A 23142-nucleotide genomic window follows, 5' to 3' on the forward strand; every position below is an offset into this window, starting at 1 on the left:
GTTAGATCGACTTATCAAAAATGAATAAAAATTGGATCGGGGTTTGAACGTCGACTGTTCAACCATTTAACAACAACCTTCCCAATATCTGTGATAACTGATGTTTTAGCCTGTCAAATAGAAAAGGGGTTCCGGCTTGGGTACCACAAGGCTAAGAGACTTGAAGAAAACTGCTGGTAAAGCATATAATAGGTAGACTCCTTTACTTCCATCGGCACAAGCCTTGGACTAAAGAAGGAAACACATGTGTAACAGATGGGAAAATCTTGTTATAAATTAGTCCTACATATTTGATCCCAACATTCGAGGTCAATAACCATGCTGTCGACGCGTCCTTGTTGTCCGCCAAGTGTGCTCTGGGAAACCGCGCTTGTAAACAGAGAAATAAATCATCATTCGTATGCTTCCATGATTGATTCAACAATACAGTCTCAAGGGTATTAGATCAATAAAACTCCATGGCCAAGAACCTGCATGCACTTGGCCACATCCCAACTCTCGTCAATCTGATCTCGTTTCGACCAGACCTTTTCCATAATCTCCAGTGCCTCTCTGACTGTGCCAAACACACTGATAGGGCCCAGACCCTCCACCATCGCTCGGTATGAGTTCTCGTCTTCTGGAGGCGAAAGACATCCCGCTATACAGAACGGCCAGACCAAGGTTCTTAGGCAGGTGTTGGATGGGAGTGTTGTCAAGAGGTGCGTCATGCGGCGAACGGAACATTGAATCTCAGGGCAGGAGGGTTGCCAGCCAGATATGACCACCTGAAGGTAGGTGAGGGCGGCTTGTAACCATATCATGTTGTTGGCTGCGAGGGCGGGGGCTTGCTTTGTGTTGATGTCCTGGTTATGCATCGGACTTGCGACTACACTCATGACAGGATTGTATAGGGGGCCGGGCATTTGAGCTTGTGCCTCAATGACACTCAATCCTCCCCTGATAGCACCCTCCAGCACCTTACCTCGTTGAACAAGCTCGTTGATGGATAGGGAGTTTGATCTCTTTTGATCCTTTTTCCAGGCGTCCAATGCAGAAATATCACCGATGATCTGGACGACCCAATTATGAAGGCCGACATACTCTTCCATGAAGAGTGATCCTGAGATACGAACCTCTTCCGGTGCGACGTGTGCCTTGCAGCTGGGCATGATGATTTCCTGGTACTTCTGAAGGCGAGGCGCCTGCTCGAGCGTTATGCTGGACATGACATCGATGTAAAGAACGTTAGCTGTGAAGAAACGAAGCGCGGCTTGGTTTGTGCTAAAGGGTCGGCGGACGCCCATCTCAGGAGGTGGCCAACGGTAACTGTAGAGAGCTTCTAGCGTTTCCTTCCAATGCTCGGGCTGAGGAAGGATCTGTTGAAACATTGTGATGGCAGCATCGAGATGCATCTTCCAATGGTCTTTGTTGCTAGTCGATACTTCGAAGATGAGCATCTGTAAGATGGCTTGCAGAACGAGGAGTCTGTCTCGAGCCCCAGCGCAGGATATCTTGTGGTTAACTGCAGTCATCTCGCGTTGCAGCTCTCTTAAACCCATCTCAAGCTGGGACTGTAACTGGTGAACCATACGGTTTGTGCACTCGACATGCTCAATCTCACCATTAGCCATGACAATACTGAAGAAGTATGAAGTCAGTGAGATGGCTGTGTGCCAGACGGATTTGTTGCTCTGTAAGACGTCCAATATCCAGCCACGACCGCCAGCAAGGATGGGGGGGCGGTAGAAAGGAAACAAGTGAGGGAAGACATAGTCGAGGTAGATCATGATGAAATGGACCTCGGTGCTGTTCCCAGTTGAACTGCTGGGGTCTTCGTGAGGGACTGCGAAGTGACTGTGCCAGGGCATATCGGGAGGAGATGCGCCACTGGTGTTGCTAGAACCTGGAGTCGATCCAAACTCATGACCTGAGGCAGGGTCTGTGTCGGATGCTGCGACCATGGCAGGGTCGTGAGGTTGTTGTTGCTGCTGAGGGTTTTGGGTCTGAAGTGTGACATTCTGAGTACCCGTCTCAAGCATCTCCATGTATTTGCGATCGCGACGCTGACTGGCTTGCTTCTTAACCTGAGCCTTGATCTTTTCAGCCATGGCTTTCTGCTGTGATCCGCCATCCATCCATTCTGGCTTCTCATCGTCAAAATAGCAAGTGATCTCTAGAGCACTGCAGGAATCGCAGACTGGACGTTTCTCATCGCACTTCTTGCGACGGAGGCGACAAGTCCAGCAGCCAGCGTTAGAGCGCACTTTGGAAGACATGAGATGACGAAACATGGTGGCGGCGAACAAAGGGACTGCTCCCTTGAGCCAAGTTAGCTTTATATCGTGTATAAAATATATACAGCAAATGATTTCCGTCGATATTGGAGATTATCGCGATACGTGCCGAATTGATGAAGGATGAGAGTTGGGTTGGCGTAAGGAGTTCGTCTAGATTGGGTTAGTATAGATCCCCCATGTTCGGATCGACAGTTGAGGCCAATCGAAACTGGACCTCTCCATGGGCCTTTGCTAGTCAATTTGTCAGCCTATTCTACGCCATACATTGCACATTAGTAACGGACGTACTATCTAGTTATGATATTTGATACCATTAGTGTATGTATATCGCTTGCCGTTCAGTATGAATAATTATAATTAAGAATGGCATGTTTAATACGGGCTCAACTTGTCGGTATCTGATGATATTCACTGAAGCATTAACCATTACATCCCGGTCTGTTTCTGTTAGCTGTGCTTGTCCGTCACTTGGTTGATTACTCTAATCTTATGATGTGATATTGCATTAATTAACCAAAGGCCATGAGATGGCAGATGGATAGAGAATAAAGCGTACTGGACACAGCGAGTGCTGGGATAGTTCCAATTGTTTGCCACTTTGACAACCGTGATTATCAAACATCGTTGTAGCATATGAATGGAAGAAAGAATCATGTTAACTCAACAGAGACATCTGTACAGCCCAGACCTTCCTCTCGCAATCCTCCTCCTTGAAACCAAATACGACAGACTGTACCGAAATCCATACTTGAACCGGTCTTTTGTAACTCTTCTTAACCACAGCAAACTGTTGCCTCCTTAGAAGCACTGGTACCATTGGAAAGGCTCAAAGTCTCCCATTGAAAGATGAAAGCACCAAGATAAGCACCAATAAAGATGCAAATGATGAAATAGCCGTTGTAGTACATGGCCAACAGCATGACAAAGTAGGCCACGGCAAACTGCATCATGTGCAAGAGGGCACGGATAGCCTGCTGCCAAACATTGGGTCGGAACGGGGGTACAGGATTGTTGCAATCGACAACGGTAGCATTGCCTTCTTTGTCATTAAAGGATCCAGGTCGACCGGTAGAGGACGACTCTATAAACTTGGCGGCATGCTGGCGGAGGAGATAGCGATCCCATTCTTTGACGGAGCGGCGGAGAAGTTCAAGGGACATGACGAGAAGAATGACACCAATACAGGAGCCGGCGAACATTCCCTTGGAAGTGACGCGCCACGACTCAGCGATGAAGCATGAGTCGACCGTGTTCCAGTTCCAAAGCATCTGTAGAACGTGTCTGTCAGCCATGAACTTGAAGTGTTTGTCGAGGAAAGATAGCAAGGGGGACTTACGGAAATCTTGCATCCGCCCATCATGTCGCCGTGGTCCATGGCCATTGAAGTAGAAGCAGCAGGCATGTCCATTGTCATGGTGGCAGTTTCTGACATGCCAGTCACATACATATCGTGATCCATAGTCGAAGCTGTGTTGGGATTGTCTTGAGTGGCGTTGACGGTATCGATCGATGGTTGCGAGAAGGACAAGGGATGCCTTCGATTCGATATTTGCAGAAGAGAAGACAGGAAACTAGATAGAATTAATCAGACTGTCAAAACCTAATAAAGGTGCCAAAGTCTAAAATATGTTGACCCAGGGACGAAAAGAAAAGGGAAGCTTCGGCGGTATTTCTACCTTTTTTCCACTCCCAATGTACTCTATCCATTATGGTACTAGTAGACTGAGATAGGACACAAATGAGTTGATTTTCGCATGTAATTATCAGACGATGGCCTAGCTTTGCGAATGTTTGAGCAAGTTTCCATGGGCTGAGGATTTTAGTGCAGGGATGATGAATGTGCTCCGATTTTGTGGTCGTTTCAGAGAAAGAGGCGTTCTTATCTCTTGGACATGGGGTAAGGGACATGGATATGAACAGGCTATCCAAAGACCATCCATATTAGTTGATTACTCTATTCCAACGTCTGGCCTTTTCTTTGTGTGGAGGAATTGTGCTACGTCCATGTCATTGGAGGTTGGTGATCCACCAGATGATTCAGCCCAACATTGATCTATCATCGAGACTAGAAATAACAAGAGATGGAAGTGAACTTTAGATTCTACTATAGAATGCACAATAAGTTCACAATTTATTGCTGGCATAAGCTCCATCTGAGACGAGGGATCAAGTGTAGGTAATGATGGCACACTTGGCAGAGCCTGCGTTTGATATTCTCACAAGCATCAGGGTCACCAATAGGATAAATTCAACTATGTTATGAATAAAAAGAAACGTTGCATGCGAACCCGCGAGCCTGACAGTGCTGGCAGGCAGAAGATCCGATCGTCGGGCACATCTGCCCCCCGCAGCCGTGCCCCTGATTTCCATAACCCATTGTTAATCTTCCACCACGTTCCACCTAACCCTTGTAGCCCATAGAAACGCGCACAACGGAATGAAAGGTACCTGATTTAGTGGATGTTTGTTTTGATTTGGACGTGCAGCCATCTTTGATTTCAAAATCGTCGAGTGTTTGTGTGCCCTGCATGTCTGCCCTACCCTACTAGGTCTGCCACAAGTAGAATAAAAACACTTGCCAACACCTTTGTTACCAATCTAGTGGATTATGAATTACTGTAGGTATGGGTGAAAGAATGTTTTGAAGCGAATTAGGCTGGGAAAACCACCGCTGCTAGCTGGGCTGCATTGGCGTCTCCAGGTTACCAGCAGTCAAAACACAGTCGGATTGTACGTGCCGAGCAACTTCAGTTTCATTTTAAAAATGGTAGAGCTACTGCAGCCTTTCTAAATATAAAGGTCACGTAGAAATCAAAACAGTCACGCCAAAGATAGTCAAGTGTGTGCAGAGTGTTGTCTCTTAATCTACTGCACCCGTCCACGTTTCGTGAAATTCATTGAAAGAATTGCCGGCTTGTTATACATGAAAACCATTGTGTCAACGCCAACTTTCTCTGCTTCCCATCCAATCATCATTAATCTCCAAGCCCGAAGTCCTGTTGTCGAAGAATGGTTCGAAAGTCATATTGGTGAGTGATGTGGATCTAGATGTCCTTGGGAGCAGGACCAGCAACGGCGCCACCAGCGTCCTTCTTGGCATGGGCACCAGTCTTGGCCTTGGGGTCAACGGCAACACTGTCATCACTCGCAGAGCCATCGGTGACGGCAGAGCCATCTGGGACGGGGATACCGCGATAGGTAAGGCCAGTTCCAACGACAGGGGTAGCAGCGGCGGCAGAAGCGTCAGTGTGGGGGACCACCTGACCATAGAGATCGACAGGGACAGGTAAATGCTGTGGAAGGGCAACGCGGTTGCCCTTGCTGTCAATACGGTAGACGTCGAAACTATTGACAGGTCAGCCACTTCTACCACCGAGACGTTGTGAGAGGTGATGGGGATGAACTTACGGGTGGGAGATATGTCCCAGCTCAACATCATCACGACCGCGGTTGTCCTTCTTCTTCTTGAAGAGGCGAAGGAGACGGCGTGGAACCCGAATCTTAGGGAAACAGCCCATCTTGGAAGCGATGCAGATGCAGTGAATCTTGGGTATTTGTGAGATACCGAAGACTGACAAAAGAAACAAACATAGTGAACAAAGACTTACCTTTGGGAAGGATGTGGACCGGAGATTCAAAGCAAGTTTTGAATCGAGTCGAAAGCGATTTGTACCGATGTTTGTGTGGTGGGATCGATGCAGATCAAACGATGCGATAATGGTGAAAGGAAGACTTAGTTGGCGGAGAAGAAATGTGGGAATTTATACCCGTCAGGAGAGTGGGAGTGATTGAAATTGTGACGGGCGTTGGGGACAAAACACCAGTGCTATCTGATGCCTGGTTCAGCAGCGTTGCTGGCCGATTCCTGTATATGAAAGTAGGGGATATGGGATGCTACTTGGTGCAGATACTGATTCTCGTAACCACAAGACAATGCAACTCATGCAAAAAAGTTACCATATATATCACTATCAGGAGAAGCTTCGATATGAATTTCAGCTCGATGAAAAATGTGTAACGTCAAGTAAATCCAAACAAAGTTATTGGAATTCCATACTCGAAATTTCTCTTATTAGAACGTCCTAACGCACTATCTTCTATTCCAACTCGCCAGGTGGCCCCGACAGTAAGAGTGGGACTTGGCATTGCAACTGCCGCCCCCCCCCCCCCCCCCCCTACTACAGCCTGTAAGTCTGCTAACTGATGATTTGTAGTGAGCAGCACCGAGAGATCCAATATTGCGAGTGTCGTCCCAAGTATTTCCATCTTGACCCTCCTCGACTGAAGAATTAGCCTCTGAGAACTGGCTCTCCTAGAGCACATTCTGTTTTCTCACGAACGTATCGATCAACTGCAGTCTGAGCATCTTCTTCGCCGTCAAGAACATCCAACCAATGTCCCTTGACATGCTCCTGTCCCAACACCAACGCCATTGCTCTCGCCGTTGACGCTCGAGTTGTCATACCCCTGGCTTGCTTCGTCTGCCCCAGAAGAACACCGCCTTCATCTTTATCCGTTAGACCGCCAGGACGAACCGATACTGCAGTCAGACTCTCTCTCTTCTTGCCTTCAGTCACGAGAGCTTCGTCGGCGGCGACCTTGGGCTCATAGTAGGGACCCAGGAAGGTCGAGTTGACCTTCTTCCAGCCCTCCCAGTCTTCAGGAGTCCACCAGGGAGCTTGTTCACGACGAGCGCCAAGGTAGGATACTTGCACATGATGACTGATGGCTTCATTAGCAACCGAGGCTTGTATGAAGAAGATGGCGGCATCACGATCGATTCGGATGATCTAGAAGAGCATTAGCTATACTACATCTTATACATCTTGTAAGTCAGCAGCTACTGTGTCTTGATCAGTTCCCCTGCCAGGTCCTATTGCCAGTCAGCTTACACTCCTCTGCAGTCACTCGACTCTATTTCAACTTACCAGCGCTGAAAACGACTGAATCTGGCTTCACTTCATCAATAATAGCAGAGGCCTTCTCCTGGCTGGTTATAGTGATGAGATCATGAACCACTATGCTATGCGTTCCCGGCAGGCCCTCAGAGATCTTCTTCAAGTCGTCGATCTGGTCTGGGTTACGAATCAGACTCGTGACAGTCCACGACTTCTTCAACAGCATGACTGTAAGAAGACGGCTAATCTTGCCATTGCCGCCGAGAATGAGAACATGACGATTCGAAGTCATTGTGCTAGTTGTAAGTGTTTGAATCAGGAATTGGAAGTTGTAAGTTCTAAAAGGCGCAACAGACGACATACAAGTTCACGACCCTTGTTGACTGGGCTTCTTAGCTGACCAACCACGACACGAGACGCTGTCCATGACGCGAGCATCTCCACTCTTCGACTGGGTTTCCTAGGGAAGGTACGACCCTTGTTCCCGGCAGTTACGGAGACGACACTACGATGAGACATTATAGATGAGAATCAGAAGCCAACTTCTATTATAGGCTACTACTAGTTTTCAACTATCAGAAACACTCGAAAACTACCCAACTCCAACTTTCATTGTTTATGGCGCCTCTCCTTATGTCTATTCTTCATCTCCCAGCCATTCGCCGTCAAGAAAACAACTACGCCAAAGTCAGTATACAGTTTGGATCTACATCCTGATATATACTATCTCGAGATTCTCGAGGCCATCGATGGTGGCTATGGTAGTTCTTAGTGCGATGGCGATTTTTACGCTTCGACTTCGGCTCGGCTACACTCAAGCAGCCACCTATATTCGATAATCGAGGCAGAAGAGTTTTAAAGGGCTCAGTATAGGAGCTTTTGCGGTATACTATGGAAGTTGGTGAGAACGGTAAGCTGGAAGAATTTCAAACAATGGGCGAGTCTCCTGGAGCTATGTAGGCTCCAGTAGAGCACCAGCAGTGAAACGCTGTTCAATTGGGATACTGTGTATCTTAATTAGAAACTAATGGCTTCTATAGATAGACCCGAGCCGAAAGCGAAGAGACAATAATCTGTTACTATTCGATAGAAAATCTCCAACTTCTGTCCCGCCCTCGTTGGCCACAATTCTTTGCGGAGACGGATGCACTGGCGCTTGTGTTGATGTAGCCCAGGTCCTGTCCATCTTCTTCGCCATAACGAGATCGATAGTTTCGTGAACCATGGCTACTGGAGTGCCGAGAGCAATGTCGACGCCTTGATTCTGAGCCGGGTGCGCTGAAGCAGTTACCCATGTCTTTTGGATAAGTTGAAAAAGAGAATATATGTTGAAAGGCGGCAGAGGATAACTTGAAATTAGTTGACAATCTCGATTCACAGACACCAAGTCTCAGGCGGTATGAACGGAGGCTTTATATACTAGATCAATGCGGACAGTTAGCTGTTGTTTAGTTGAATCGCTGAAGTGTTGCCTCTAATAGTTGCATCCAATACACGGTATGGCTACTAGCATATTGTTACTGTTGCATAGGTCTTAACTATCTATAGGCAAAGCGTGCATTATAACAGTTGAAGCTAACGAAGGGCTTATAGCTGTTACAGTTTGTGAATCACAATCGCTGCATCATGTGCGACATGACTGGAATGAATCATGGCACTCTTCTATGTATGTTGTACTGATTTTGTAATTTATAGGTTCTGGAAAGGATAGTAAACACGAGCCAGAACTCGCCAGCCCCTTGAGTCAGATTACACGAGAAACCGCCATTCACCCATACGAGGGTGGCCGGGTTAGCTTGTTATAGCCCATTCGGAAGATAACAACTCTTTAGTAAGCGGTAAAACGTGAAAATAGACAGAACTAACATCGAACGGTGTCACTAGGTCTATATTCAAATTTCCACGAACGGCGCAATGAATCGACAAGATTCCAACCTCCATATCTCTTAAAAAAAGAAAAAGAAAAGAATTCAAGTAGACTCCGCTTCGGAGCCGAATAAACCGGATCCGATCTCGCGATTTCCTACCCAAGACCACTCAATACCAAATATCGAACGAACATACCTAGCAAGGACTGTGTATTGAAACCTTAACTACCGTAAGGGGCGAACGAATCAGCCAGAAAATACATAGGCCGGACGAGTCAGGGTTCCAGTCGATATGATAGTACTTGCATGACCAGTCCCTGGCCAAGCCCACCGAAGCATTGTTGCCCCTGGTCGAGCGTCCCCAGCTCCTCTGTGGTTGTTCCCTCGAGACGACCAATAGTCAGTTCTCTGGTCGAATTCAAAGACTTGTTGGGTGCCAGAGGCGAGGCTGAAGCTTGTGGTATCACTTCCTCGAATGGTATAGGAAGAATGAGCGGTGGACTAGGGAGACTGTCAGAATGTGTGCCTGAGGTAACCGCTCGATTACAGAATAGTTTGCTGACGATAACTAGACTTACAAATAGCGACACTATGTGTATCCTCAACGAACTCCAAATAACTTATCAGCAACCAGATACTTAACTATATTCAAAATCGAATTTACTCCGAATATACTGCTCCGCACGAATGGGTGTAGCGGGCAAGATCATAGCACTCGGTTTCGTGCCACCCGTCCCAAAGACTCTCTCATCTATCGTTCGATCGGATATGCGTACTTCCACTGTTAGAGACAAAGCTCGTCTCGATGGTTTGAGTTGGTATGAATTCGGGATTTCTAATTCTGTTACTAGAGTACGTCGAGTTTGTGCCCACGAGCTTGCTAGGGCCATACTTACAAGCCCAAAGAGATGAAAGCGAGCAACCCATTCTGAAAGTGCGCCGCTTTTCCCCCGGTTTGTGATTTTGATAGTAGTGATTTATTTTAGGCTTTGCTGAGTCACTACAAGTAGTATTATGATCGACGTCTAGCAGTTGAAATTTCCATATCACCCGCCGAACAACTAGATTTATAGTCATTGAGAAAGAGATTACACAAAATTTTGAATAGTTTCCTTCAAAGAACAAACATGACGACAAACACAGACAGGGCCTTTTCTCTTTGGTTTTTTCTCGAGCATTTGTTTACTAAGACAATGATGAAAAGGGATAGTATCAGTAGTTTCAAAAAAGCACATGTTGGATTACCCTACACTCAGACGAATTATGGTTGCAGATAGAATATCAGGTAAAGATTGTCAACAAGGTCAAAGAAATTGGCTCTTGTCACTTCTCTGTTTTTAATACTAACAAAGGATAGTCCTATCAATTCGCTTATCATCAACGCCCTGAATCACAGAATCCACGTCTAGATAAGTCATTGACAACCCCCAACTCACTCTTTCAAGCCACGGAGAGCATAAAGTTCTTGTGGTTTGCCTTGAGAGTCACAGCTCGAAAACTTCCACCACTTTCCGTACCACGAACCCGCGATATTCGTCAGACCCCAAGAAACGGGAGCAGGCATGGGAGGCCAATTCGCCCACATGCCCTCCTCACTGGTTCTATCCAGGTTCAACAGGAAGAATGGGACTACGTCGAGCACACCAGCTTTGGTGACTGTCTTCTTTCCCCATGTCTTGAAAGTCAAGCTGGCGGCAGCACCCTCGGGCGAGTCTTCTTTCGGAGCCTTTGAGTGGTTCGAAAGAGCGGCAATGGTAGAAATCTCGCTGTGGAAGTGGTGCTCAAAGTCAGTCTTGAAGGCGTCCATGAGCTTGATGACCTGAGCTCCGTCGAGGTCGGTGGGTGAAGCAAGGCTAGAAAGGTAATTGTTGAACTCGGCAAGAGGCGCGAGGAAGGACTCTATAATCACAATATTAGTGGTGGAATTGCTGATGGAATAATAGGAAATCTACCGTGCTCATGATGTGTTTCCTCCCAGACAGGGTCTTCGCCAAGCAGCTCCTGGACCTTGGGGAAGAGATTGTCCTCCTCATCGTCATGATGAGATTTGACAAACTTAAACCAGGTTTGAGAATAGCCAATAAAGTCAGCCTTGTCGGAATCCTTTACGTGGGGAGCCTGGAGGTAGATGGAGTTGAAGCCTCGAATAATGGCGTTGTGCAGAAGGGCCATGTGAGTGGCTCCTGTGGTGAAAAGATCGGTCTAGAGAGACAGCAAGGTGAGTATTGGCTACGATATCCGAGATGGTGTTTCAATCGCAATTACTAACCTTTTTCGTCTCATATTGAGGTGTTGTCACCAGCTTCATAGGCCCATCAGCCCAAGGCTGCTTTGCCGGCGTGGCAGACATATTGAGATACGGCGAATTGGCAAGAAATAGAGCAAGTCCAGCAAAGAGAACCTGAGCGACAATCAATACGAACAGACGCTGTCCAGCCATGATGAGAATATAAGAGAGAAACAAGATGGGGAAATGCGGCAACAAATACTACACAATGGGCGCGTCTGTCCGACTTGACAATTGAGACAGCCACTCAACATTCAGCTTCTGGGCTCACTTTATGGTGGTTCGATATTGGGCTAAACTTGTCATGTCATGGTTGCAAGCTCCAGAAAGCTCATGCAGGTGTGTGTGGGAACTGGGGGTGCTGATTAAAAGGGGCTCTGCAATTGGACACGACACGTAGCGTTACAGGACATGACAGTCTGGGGCACACGAATAGAGCCGAGGCCTAACGGACGAATTTGAAGACCGGACCCCGGGCATCGGACAATTCGTGTGGGGCCGGCCGGGGGCTCATTCATGCTCGAAGTCCGAGGGCATCAATATTGTGTTGGCGGGAACTATTCATACAGACTTTAATTGAAAGACTAGCTATCTGATAGACAAGAAAATGGTGATCTCTAAGAGCTTGCGCATCCTTCCAGTAGCGATATAACTCCTGCTTTTGCCCTGCAAAACGCCGTTAAATAATGAACAACCAATACCAGTCTATGTATACATGAGTTATCTTGGGACATAACTCGACACTCAAGCAAAGGCACCAACGGCAGCCATCAGAAGTGCACCTCCGCAGACAGCCAAGAAAGCCCGTAGCCTCTTTGTACCCTTCAATATCTTGTAGCTTTTTTCCGTCAGGAAGTCCTCCGCTAGTAGTTGCACAAGGCCAGCATACAACAAGAGGCCAGATGACACGGCATTCATGAAGCCAACGACAAGAAGGCCTCCAGCGCTCTTAGGGTCGTACATACGGTGCACGACAAGCCCAATTGCTTGACCAATAGGTGTCGTGGTTCCATACGCTAGAACCATAAGCCATGGCCGAATCGATTTTCGTGGGAACTGAATTGCAGCAATGCGACTGCCGAGGGCGAGTCCTTCGAATGTCTGGTGGAAGCTGATGGCGACCAAGAATACCACAAAGGCGGGACCAGTGGCAACTGAGATGGCCATACCAATAAAGATACTGTGAAAAAGAATTCCGGCCTCTAGCAAGATGCATTGCAGCATCTTGCGTTGTTGTTCCTCGGGGGACTGTGGTCCAGGAGACATGGGGGTCATGGGTGTCAAGGGCTCCTCATCGGCTACTCCGGCTTTGAGAGAGGCGTAAGGACCACTTCGGTTTCTCATGCTGCTCGGTCCCGAAGGGTCAAGCTCGTCCATATCGAGGTCAAGATCTGAATCCGCGTCGTTGAAGTCATCGCTGAGTTTCTTAGACTCTTGACCCAAGGGCGACGTGCCCGGCAAAGGTGAGACGCCAGCAACCAGCCCTTGGCTTTCCATAGGTTCAAGGTGAATATCTGGTGGTCGCATCCCAGTTCTCCTGTCAGATAGTCCAGATGTATCCATCATTGGCAATTCGCTCTCGTGTTCGTCATCCGAGTCAAAATAACCATGGTTATGGGAGTGAGAATGACCAGCTCCTCGCGCAGTCAGGTACGATTCGATAGCAACAACAATGATGGCGGAAACCATAGCCACAAGTCCCGGGAGCGGCGTATACCCTTTACTGAAGAAATCAGGGAGACATGGATCGGTCATGGACTCGAAAGCGGTAGGAAGGAGGTGGACAAAGGCCGTTGCCAATAGGACGCCGGTTCCAATATGCTGACAATAGAATATAATGGATTTTTGTTTTCGGCCGCGCATCGTTCGTCGTGACAATAGAGGGAAACCGCATGCTTTATGGTATCAGTCGCGTGTCAACACTGGCAATTGGAGGGACTCTCTCACCTAATGTGCTAAGGACCAAGATGAGGATCAAGGCAAACACATGCGCTGAAGTATCATAAGAACCTTTTGACCTCGAACCACATTCTGGTTTCTCGCCATCTTCCTGGCGTCGCCTCAACTCGGCGAGGATCAGATCTGTGGGAATTGAAGCCCACGACTCTCCTACAAAACCATGATTGTCAGCGAAAAGGGGGAGGAACCAATTGAATGGTGAATTAATAATGTAATACCTCGGGGCACCTCTGAATGGGAGCTCATCTTTATTACCGGGATTTCCTGAATTTTTCCCTCTATGAATTCAGTGTTGTAAATAATTTCATGGCGAAGAAGACACCGTTCATGTCTTGGGTATGTCTGGGAATTTCCGTTGCGTCACTGCTTTAGAAGCCAGCACATGTTTTGAGTTTGTTTGATGGTTCTTTGGGGACGCATAATCCTCGGCATATAGTTTCAAGGGGCACATTTGTGTGTTTCGAACGCCAAGGGATACGAGGTTATTTATAGGAATGCAAGACGACACTTGAGGATTTGTTTGTTTTGCAGTACGAAACATGTACTTTGACATAGGTAAGTATTTATTTCCAATAATTTGAGCGAGTATCCTCCCACTTCATCGCGATGGATGTGTAATTGGCGCTTGTTCCTTTAGTGTTCCAACTCTGCAGATGTCAATGGCGATCCTTCAGGGGCCCCGGAAGGAGGACACAGGGACCCGATTCTGTGGATCCACTCAATGGAATGGCACATTGTATTTACCCGGTGAGACTTGATCATTATTTTCAACCTATGTTGAATATACTAGTATATATACCCAATCGACCATTGTTAAATTGAGGACCAAGGAGTATGTATAGAATTTGATTACTAATGCATGTTTAGTACTTCAAATTACCGACAGACAAATAATAGTGGCAAATAGGAAGGAAAGGTACAAACGAAAGCTTCAACAATGGTAAAGCTCCGTTTGAATATCGGAACAACTTCGGATCGGTCCTGACTAGCATCGTAAGCCCCGTATCAATCAAGGAATCGGCTTCTACGTGATCCAATAGCACAACACCGCATCCAAGACAGATGCACGCAAAGCGGGTACTCAATGGCACATGAGTACTATCTTCGGTTGAAATGCGGGCGAGTCGGATGAATTGAGTTGATCGAGGTATGGTTGGGGAACTCGTCATGGGCTTGAGGGGTTCTCTCGTGTCTCTATTAAAGAGCCCTCCTCTCCTCGTTTGACAATGGTTATTCTTTGTTCCTCTATAGTCAATTGACTTCATCTCTATCAACATGTCTTCTGTTGATATTCAGTCCATCCTCTCTTCCCTCACTCTTGAGGAGAAGGTATGTTCAACTTACATGTCTCCACTGCCTTACTTACACTCAGTCAACTCACCTTTGAACTTATAGATTTCACTTCTTGCTGGAAAGGACCTTTGGGAGACTGTCCCTATCCCATCCAAGGGCGTTCCAAATGTCAAGACTTCAGACGGCCCCAACGGTGCTCGAGGAGCCGCCTTCGCTGGCGGCACAAGCGCTGCTTGCTTCCCTGCTGCTTGTCTGATGGCCTCGACCTTCGATGTCGACCTGGCAAAGAGGATTGGAACTGCTCTTGCTGAGGAGACCCAATCCAAGGGTGCCCGATGCCTTCTTGCTCCCACCATGTGCCTACACCGTCATCCTTTAGGCGGTCGTAACTTCGAGTCATTCTCAGAGGATCCGCTTCTGACTGGAAAGATGGCTGCCCGGGTTGTCGAGGGTCTGCAGGAGAAGGGTGTCTCAGCCACCATCAAGCATTTCGCCGCCAATGAACAGGAGACTGAGCGTTTGACTGTTGACGAGACCATCAGCGAGAGAGCACTACGGGAACTCTACCTTCGTCCGTTTGAGATTACTGTCAAGGAAGCCAATCCTTGGGCAATCATGACTTCCTATAACAAAGTCAACGGACACCATGCCGATTCAAACCAATTTCTACTAAAACAGGTTCTTCGTGGAGATTGGGGATGGGATGGCCTTGTTATGAGTGACTGGGGCGGTGTCAACTCTACTGCTGAGTCGCTCGAGGCTGGTCTAGACCTTGAGATGCCCGGTCCAACCCGTTGGAGGAATACCGAGGACGTCATTGCTGCTATCAAGGCAGGCAAGACTTCCGAGGAGACTATCAACGAGCGTGTTACTCGTGTGCTCAAGTTCCTCGAGCGTCTCAACTGCTTCAAGGACCCTAGCATTCCTGACGAGAGAGCCATCAACAACCCTAAACACCAAGCTCTGATCCGAGAAGCTGGATCAAAGGGAATTGTTCTTCTGAAGAACCAAGACAATATTCTCCCCCTGTCCAAGGAGAAAGTCAAGGGCAAGAAGATTGCTCTTCTTGGCCACGCCAAGATTGGTCTAGCCCACGGTGGTGGCAGTGCTTCTGTCAACGCTCATTATAGAATTACACCCTGGGATGCACTTCATGAGGCCCTCGGAGACAGTGTTGAATTCTCTTATGCTAAAGGTAATCTATCTCAAAGTCCGCCACCGAGGTATAATCACTAACAGTCTGATAGGAGCTCACACATTCCGAATGCTTCCGCCAATCTCCGAGAATGTCGTCGATCTAGATGGCAACCCGGGTTTTACTTTCAAGCTTTTCGAGCCTGGCAACCCTGAGCCTATCGAGGTGCGATCAGGGCATGCCACCTCTGAAGTGTCGGTTCTCAGCGGCTTTGGGTTTAGCAACAAAGATGTTACCCTTGAGGGCACCTTCACTGCCCAGGAGACTGCCAAATACTACTTCACTGTCTCCGGGCTGGGTCCCAGCAAGCTTGTCATCGACGACAAGGTTGTTTTTGAGCAAAAGGAGAACTGCGGTGATGCAATGGGCTTCCTCTTTGGTGGTGTCAACCCTCCCGAGTTCAAGGTCTCGTTGGAGGCTGGACGCAAGTACAAGCTAGCTTTGTACACATCGCCTCCTGTTCCAAAGGAGGGATTGGATATCGGTATTCTAGAGGGACGATGCGGTCTCCGGGTGGGATACATGTCGGAAGCTGAGCACGACCGCGACCTTCTCGCTGAGGCTATCGATGTTGCCAAGGATGCCGATTACGCTATTGTCTTTACAGGGCATGAGCCTTTCTGGGAGACGGAGGGCCAGGACCAGGTCAGCTTTAACTTGCCAAAGGACGGTAGCCAGGACCGTCTTATTGCCAAGGTTGCTGAGGCGAATCCCAACACCGTCGTCGTCAACTCTACTGGTGTCGCGATTGCTATGCCCTGGCTGGACGAGATCCAGGGTTTTATTCAGACTTGGTTCCCTGGTCAAGAATGCGGTAACTCGATCGCAGATGTGCTCACTGGTGCGCAAACTCCTGAAGGCCATCTTACATGCACATTCCCCAAGCGAATTGAAGATTGCCCCGCCCACAGTAACTTCCCTGGCAAGCACGTCAACGGGGAACTCAAAGTGACCTACTCAGAAGGTGTCTTTGTCGGCTACCGTTACTTCGACTGTTTGTCTGCTGACAAAGTCAATTTCCCCTTCGGCTTTGGTCTCTCTTACACCACATTTGACTACTCGGATCTAGAAGTCAAGGAATCAGGCGACGATTATATTACCAGCGTAAAGGTCTCCAACACTGGCAGAGTTACCGGTGCAATCGCCGTCCAAGTCTATGTTGGTGCTGCTGAGACTCGCAAGGGAAATCCTATGAAGCAACTGGCCGCCTTTGCTAAGGTCACACTGAAGCCTGGTGAGAGCACAAAGGTGAATGTGCCTGTCCGTACCCGCGACTTTGCCTTCTTTGACGAGTCGGCGCAGAAGTGGGTGGTTAACGGTGGGGAGTATAAGTTTATGATTGGAAGATCAGCTGGTGATATTGCTTTGGAGTCCAAGGTTACTCTTGGAGACAGGTCTTTCAAGCCTTGAGTATAGTGAATTGTTAAAATGTAGACATAGCGTAATGGAATTGAAAATTGAGCGCTAATTTTTGAATAATATTGCTGAGTCTAATCCGATTTAGACTGTGATAATATCCTTTAAGTCTTGATGTAATCAAATTCTTGTTGTCAGTTTGCCCTATTTATTTGAGCTTGCAGTGTGATTGAAATCAAACATGAGTTATAAATCCTCATCTTAATCAACAAACTCTCCATACAAAATCAACAGAATTCAACCATTAACTACATCAATACATCAACACGAATTTCAAGATGACATTCAGACAAGGCAACAAATACGCGGATCACAGAAATGTTAAGAAACTTCTAGATCTATTGTTTCCTTGGTTTGCTGCTACCCTGAAGGATCAAACCATAAGAATCTCCAAGGGTCCTCTCAGTGCACTAGCCTTGACGCCGCTGCGGGGCACGGCTAGGTGCTGTAAGCGAGCTCTATCCAATGGGGAAGCTCCCTGCATGGACTTGCATCGAATGAGCTAGAAGTCATCGCTGGCCCTCACTTCCCCACCAAAGATGGTCTGGGGCGATGCTCATATTTCATTCTAACTTTGACCTTGAATATTACAGAAGTGACCTCCCAGAACTGTTATTTACTAGCTAAAATACTCAGATTCTGATAATATACACACAATATGGCTTCCGCAGATGAGCTCAAGGCTCTAGGTAACAAGGCCATTGCCGAGAAGAACTTTGACGAGGCTGTGTAGGTTACCACTACAACGGACCACAAGGATAGAAGAGGTTGCTAACTACTCAACAGCGCAAAGTTCACCGAGGCCATCGCCATTCAACCCGAAAACCACATTCTATACAGCAACCGATCTGCTGCTTATGCTTCCAAGAAGGACTGGGAACATGCTCTTGAGGACGCTGAGAAGACTACCGAGATCAAGCCTGACTGGGCCAAGGGTTGGGGACGCAAGGGTGCTGCACTCCATGGACAGGGCGACCTTTTGGGCGCCAACGATGCGTATGAGGAGGGATTGAAGCATGATGCGAACAATGCTCAGCTTAAGAGTGGTTTGGCTTCAGTCAAGAAGGCTATGGATGCCGAAGTTGGTAAGTGGCATTTATACACACAACAAGATTCTTTTTTCTAATCGCTGTACATACAGGCGGACCTCAAGACCCTAGTGGCGGTCTCGGCCAGATGTTCAACGATCCCCAGCTGATGCAGAAGCTGGCCTCCAACCCCAAGACCAGCGGTTTCCTCGCCGACCCCTCATTCATGGCCAAGCTACAGTCGATCCAGGACAACCCCTCCAACGCCTCCGAGATCTTCAGCGACCCCCGTCTCTTGACTGTCATGGGCGTCTTGATGGGTGTTGATCTGGAGATGCGCGAGCGTGAGGTCGACCCCAACGCCCAAGACTCCCCCATGCCCGATGCGCCACCAGCCCCCAAGCAGCCCGAGCCCAAGAAGGCCCCCGAGCCTGAGCCCGAACCTGAGCTGGATGAGGAGGCTATCGAGAAAAAGAAAAAGAAGGAGGAGGCCGACAAGCTGAAGGCCCAGGGTACCGAGAATTACAAGAAGCGCAACTTTGACGAGGCCATCGAATATTACACCAAGGCCTGGGACACTTTCAAGGATATTACTTACCTCAACAACTTGGGAGCTGCTTACTTCGAGAAGGGAGACTATGACAAGGCTATCGAGGCCTGCACCAAGGCTGTCGAGGAGGGACGCGAGATCTACGCCGACTTCAAGCTCATTTCCAAGAGTTACGCCCGAATTGGTACATCCTACGAGCGTAAGGGAGATATGGAAAGTGCCATTGAGAACTACAACCGATCTCTGACCGAGCACCGAACCCCCGATGTTCTCAACAAGCTTCGTGCTGCTGAGCGTATTAAGGCCGAGCAGGGCAAGAAGGCGTACATCGACCCTGCCAAAGCTGAGGAGGCTCGTGAAGAGGGCAACAAGAAGTTCAAGGAGATGGACTTCCCTGGCGCTGTCGCTGCATACACCGAGATGACCAAGCGAGCTCCCGATGACCCTCGTGGTTACAGCAACCGAGCTGCGGCTTTTGTCAAGCTCTTCGAGTTCCCTAGCGCTCTCGATGACTGTGATATGGCCATCAAGAAGGACCCTACCTTCATCCGAGCTTATATCCGCAAGGCCCAGGCCTACTTTGGTATGCGCAAGTACTCAGAGTGTGTTGATGCCTGCACAGAGGCCCAGCAGATTGACCTAGAGCACCACAAGGGCGCCAATGCCCGCGAGATTGAGCAGCAGCAACAAAAGGCTTTCTCGGCTATGTACTCTGCCCGTGATAACGAGACGGAAGAGCAGACCCGAGAGCGTTTGACCAAGGACCCCGAGGTAAGACCCCTTCATTGAAGTATGGCAGAAACGATTACTAACTTTTATAGATTATGGGACTTATGCAAGACCCCGTGATGCAGTCCATCCTTCAACAGGCTCAATCAGATCCCGCGGCTCTCCAGGAGCACATGAAGAACCCTGGCGTGAAGTCCAAGATCCAGAAGCTGATCGCTGCTGGTGTTATTCGTGTCGGCAGGTAGAAAGAGAAAAGCAAGAGGGACGGGCATGAACGATAGGTTGAAATGAGGAAAATTTGTCTATTCAAAACGAGGCATTCATTGCCTTTCCAGGTCTTGCCAGCAAGTCTTACCAGCACAATGGCGAGGCCACGAGTGGGCAGGAAATCGGAGCGTGTGTGATTATGAATTGACCAAGGATCTTTTGACTTGTACATAATAATACGGAGTGTCAGTATCATAGCTGGTAGTTAATGAGAAATGAAAACTTGAACCAAACTGACTTGTTGTTTGTGGTCTATCATATGTGACAGGTGAGGAAATGCGATAGGCTATTCATTCGAGGCACAGTACGGAAAAACGGAAACATTATGCATTTGCCGTTAATCGTAGCCGATATTGCTTTTTTTAAGTTCAATTTTTATTCTTTCTCATCTGCAACCAGATGAGAAGAGTGTGGTGAAGGATCGACGCCACACCGTTTGCTGTGTTGATAGTGTGTTCCACCAACAGACCTCAATGACTCGAGTGAAGAGTAACAAAGCTGAAGCCAAGAAACAGCTAAATGCGAAAGATCAACGTCGAGACCAACTACACGTGGAGGGCACGAGGAGATGGATGCAAGGGCGGAAGGAAACGTGGGAGACAATTGATGTTTGATCGTCGTGAGCAAAACTCAAAAATGAGGAGTGACCTGCAGACTCTTGAAAAAGCAAAGTGAGAGAGACTCGAATAGAATGGAGGGATGGACCGTATCCGTAAAACGAGAGACGGTGGGAAGAAGCAAATACATGCAGCACTAATACTAGGTACTGTTTGTCTCATAAGGGGACGGTGTGTGGTATGAGACATGGTGAAGAAATTAACGGCCGCTACGACAAAGACTACTTGTTAGTTGCTTGAGGATACGGATACAACATCTAAACATAGTTGCATTCGAGGTTGGTTGGGAAGGTTCCGAGCCAAGAAAAAGAAACAAACATTTTCAGGAGTAGTATCGGGCCAGGATATAGTTACTATGTAGACTATGTCGTGGTGGTTACTAAAACACTTGTTGTTTCTCCATCTGTCGTTATCCGAACCAGGCTGTAGGAACCTTATAGGCGAATCTTGGTATTTATCTTGAATTGTATACTTTGTATGCGAAACTCGGGAAATCCAGCTATGTGACCGCAAATCAGTACTTGCAAGTGAATGCATTACAGAATTACGTGTCTTTTATGCCAAGGGTGGCTTTCTTGCACACATCACTCTACTCGGCCGATGGCAATATCTGCATTGTGTGTGGTCTAGGCATCCAAATAAATCTCAAAGAAGGCTGAGACATCTTCGGCCCGTCAATGGGTCAAAGAGTACGGATAGTCTGTGTCCACAGTTCCGAGCATCGACGATTGACTCACAACGGGGACTCGGTCGAGGTTACATAGAAGAAGAAGTGACAAGGGCTTTCAGGAGAAAAAATGACAGCCTGATGTATTTTCAGATAACTTAACGGATTTTCTACTAGGATGTTTGGCTTAGACCGGTATACGCGAGTGTAACTGTGCCATGAGATCAAGAATAAAAAAGGCCAACGATCGTGGAGAAGCGAGAAGTTTGAGTTTTGTGATGAGTCGGAAGTATACTATTGTACTACGCACCTGCAGAACTGATACAAGAGCACTGCGGTGAAAAAAAAAGTAAAGAATCAAGGAACAAATCAGAGTTGGAGCACTGAGATTAATGGTGCTGCCATTTGAAAGAGGTTTGCTGTAATATGATGTGACTTGTGACAGGACCATTGATAAGCTACAAGTTTATGTCGATGTTTTTTTTTATTAACAGCCTGCTATTCCCGTTGTGGCTTGTTTACTAGATAACTACTTTAATCACCAAGGTAATGGACCAACTCCAAACTCAGTCTGCAACTGATGAGGAGGCTCTTGTGCCTTGCTACCCTTTCAGCTCTTGTCGACTGGCCAAAGTTTGTGGCAGCAGGGGTTCATCACTAACAAGGGCCCCGGACGCCGCCGTCGTACGGTATATACCCCAGCCCAGGGTATATGGGAGCCGGGGATCCGCAGAGTATGTAGTTTGTGTATGAGTCCCAGCGGGACCCTGATGTGCGCGGATGAAGCTCGTGCCAAGGACCAGGGAGAGCCGATTGACCGTTGGAATTTTGACTTTTCTTTCTTTTATTGCAGATCTAACTGGCTGGTCATGGGTTGAGTTTGGTTGGGATGAGATTTTAATAAGCATGTAATAAGCGGTAGTTAGTAGTAAAATGACATGTCATGATATTCCGTACACAGGCGGAAGAGTAACCGCCCTCATATTGGTCATCTCGCCTACAGTCTTGGTGTCAGTGGGACAGCGCAGTTTAGTTCATGTGCGCAGTGATATCAATCAGGTAATCTTCTGGATTAGGATGGTTCATGAATCTTAGCTGTTGGGAGGATCGTTGGTGATGCAGGTACAGTGAGAGTGAAATTATGTTGTCTAGATAGATACCTGTGTGTGGTGTAAATTGCTTATTACCTAGAGAATTCAAAATTATAAGTGATATAATTGCTTAGTGCGTAGTATTATTATTCTTGCATTTTACTATTAACCTCGTTCTTTGTTTTACTTTACAGTGTTTTATAGAACCCCATTGGAATGACTTGAAAACTGCATGCGTCTAGCCGGTCAGGGCCGATATGGCGTGTTATAAAACAGGACAAATTTGCTGGGGCCAGTCACTAATAAACTAGTGCTAACCAATGCTAGTTAGTTGAAACTATACCTAAAGAAAATCACCTTTTTATTTCTGTGTTGGATGACCCTGAACATACCGAGGATGCACGATGACAAAGTTGTCTCGTAAATGTAGTGAATAAGAGTGTAATGCGGATGGGATCCGAGTACTCAGTCTCCGACTTTGGCCGATATTTTCAGCCCTCGTGTAGAAGAGTCTTCTAAAAGAAGATGTAATTTGAGCACAGTCCGGAGAACAACGTTGAACCCGCCGGGAACTAGGAGTGGTTGGTGCGCATCTTGAAGACCACCCGTGCATGTTATAAGAGTCCACTACGGAGTAAAAGGCATTGATTTAGGATTGTAAAAAACACAGGCGTTTCCTTTGACGACATGAGACGGCATTTCCGGAGTTCCTAATAGTTGGAAGAACACAGCCTCGGTAATCTACTGTGAGGGTCCTTCACAGGTATACCACTTGGAAGAGCTCATTTAATGTCTATCGCGTGGTTCTGAGATGAGACTCCGCAATCGAACAATTGAGGTAGTTTTCTGGAAGGATAGCACTGCTAGACATAGGACAGGGAACCATGTCTTTGTCAATTGGCGTTATACCTAAAGCCGAATTCTATCAAGAGACAATGTGATGTTGATGAATGGCTAGCACAAGCCCTCTTCCAGAGATCTAATCAAGTCTTGTTCAC

At 47.5% G+C, this 23142-nt stretch overlaps 8 protein-coding genes across 8 annotated transcripts; 2 read left to right on the plus strand and 6 right to left on the minus strand.

The window, feature by feature from the left end:
* Positions 1–196: 196 nt before the first annotated feature.
* EDB82DRAFT_458268 (fungal-specific transcription factor domain-containing protein) lies at positions 197–2405 on the minus strand. The gene has a single exon (XM_025738720.2). The coding sequence runs from the start codon at positions 2271–2273 to the stop codon at positions 441–443; it is 1833 nt and encodes a 610-aa protein (XP_025588189.1). The 5' UTR covers positions 2274–2405; the 3' UTR covers positions 197–440.
* Positions 2406–3052: 647 nt separating this feature from the next.
* Positions 3053–3693, minus strand: EDB82DRAFT_472510 (Ctr copper transporter family-domain-containing protein; the record flags this gene model as incomplete). The annotated part of the gene is made up of 2 exons (XM_025738709.1): positions 3053–3547; positions 3616–3693. 2 exons carry the CDS (start codon positions 3691–3693, stop codon positions 3053–3055), a joined length of 573 nt encoding a protein of 190 aa, XP_025588188.1.
* A 1630-nt stretch (positions 3694–5323) lies between these two features.
* Positions 5324–5797, minus strand: EDB82DRAFT_472511 (uncharacterized protein; the record flags this gene model as incomplete). The annotated part of the gene is made up of 2 exons (XM_025738697.1): positions 5324–5624; positions 5688–5797. 2 exons carry the CDS (start codon positions 5795–5797, stop codon positions 5324–5326), a joined length of 411 nt encoding a protein of 136 aa, XP_025588187.1.
* Positions 5798–6436: 639 nt separating this feature from the next.
* On the minus strand, positions 6437–7526 carry EDB82DRAFT_491383 (uncharacterized protein). Its single transcript, XM_025738686.2, has 3 exons — positions 7208–7526; positions 7124–7152; positions 6437–7069 (listed from the first exon to the last, which is right to left on the minus strand). Exons 1-3 carry the CDS (start codon positions 7467–7469, stop codon positions 6569–6571), a joined length of 792 nt encoding a protein of 263 aa, XP_025588186.1. The 5' UTR covers positions 7470–7526; the 3' UTR covers positions 6437–6568.
* A 2773-nt stretch (positions 7527–10299) lies between these two features.
* On the minus strand, positions 10300–11780 carry EDB82DRAFT_97250 (uncharacterized protein). Its single transcript, XM_025738653.2, has 3 exons — positions 11315–11780; positions 10998–11247; positions 10300–10944 (listed from the first exon to the last, which is right to left on the minus strand). The coding sequence occupies exons 1-3, from the start codon at positions 11483–11485 to the stop codon at positions 10478–10480; spliced, it is 888 nt and encodes a 295-aa protein (XP_025588183.1). The 5' UTR covers positions 11486–11780; the 3' UTR covers positions 10300–10477.
* Positions 11781–11889: 109 nt separating this feature from the next.
* On the minus strand, positions 11890–13805 carry EDB82DRAFT_491401 (Zinc/iron permease). The gene is made up of 3 exons (XM_025738642.2): positions 13510–13805; positions 13280–13441; positions 11890–13227 (listed from the first exon to the last, which is right to left on the minus strand). The coding sequence occupies exons 1-3, from the start codon at positions 13535–13537 to the stop codon at positions 12077–12079; spliced, it is 1341 nt and encodes a 446-aa protein (XP_025588182.1). The 5' UTR covers positions 13538–13805; the 3' UTR covers positions 11890–12076.
* Positions 13806–14325: 520 nt separating this feature from the next.
* Positions 14326–17258, plus strand: EDB82DRAFT_491404 (glycoside hydrolase superfamily). The gene is made up of 3 exons (XM_025738631.2): positions 14326–14620; positions 14687–15779; positions 15832–17258. Exons 1-3 carry the CDS (start codon positions 14567–14569, stop codon positions 17187–17189), a joined length of 2505 nt encoding a protein of 834 aa, XP_025588181.1. The 5' UTR covers positions 14326–14566; the 3' UTR covers positions 17190–17258.
* A 382-nt stretch (positions 17259–17640) lies between these two features.
* Positions 17641–20148, plus strand: EDB82DRAFT_97414 (uncharacterized protein). Its single transcript, XM_025738620.2, has 4 exons — positions 17641–17924; positions 17982–18280; positions 18337–19544; positions 19595–20148. The coding sequence occupies exons 1-4, from the start codon at positions 17854–17856 to the stop codon at positions 19745–19747; spliced, it is 1731 nt and encodes a 576-aa protein (XP_025588180.1). The 5' UTR covers positions 17641–17853; the 3' UTR covers positions 19748–20148.
* The last annotated feature ends 2994 nt before the right edge of the window (positions 20149–23142 follow it).

This window comes from Fusarium venenatum (genome assembly GCF_020744135.1).
Source record: "Fusarium venenatum strain MPI-CAGE-CH-0201 chromosome Unknown EDB82scaffold_1, whole genome shotgun sequence".
Taxonomy (NCBI): domain Eukaryota; kingdom Fungi; phylum Ascomycota; class Sordariomycetes; order Hypocreales; family Nectriaceae; genus Fusarium; species Fusarium venenatum.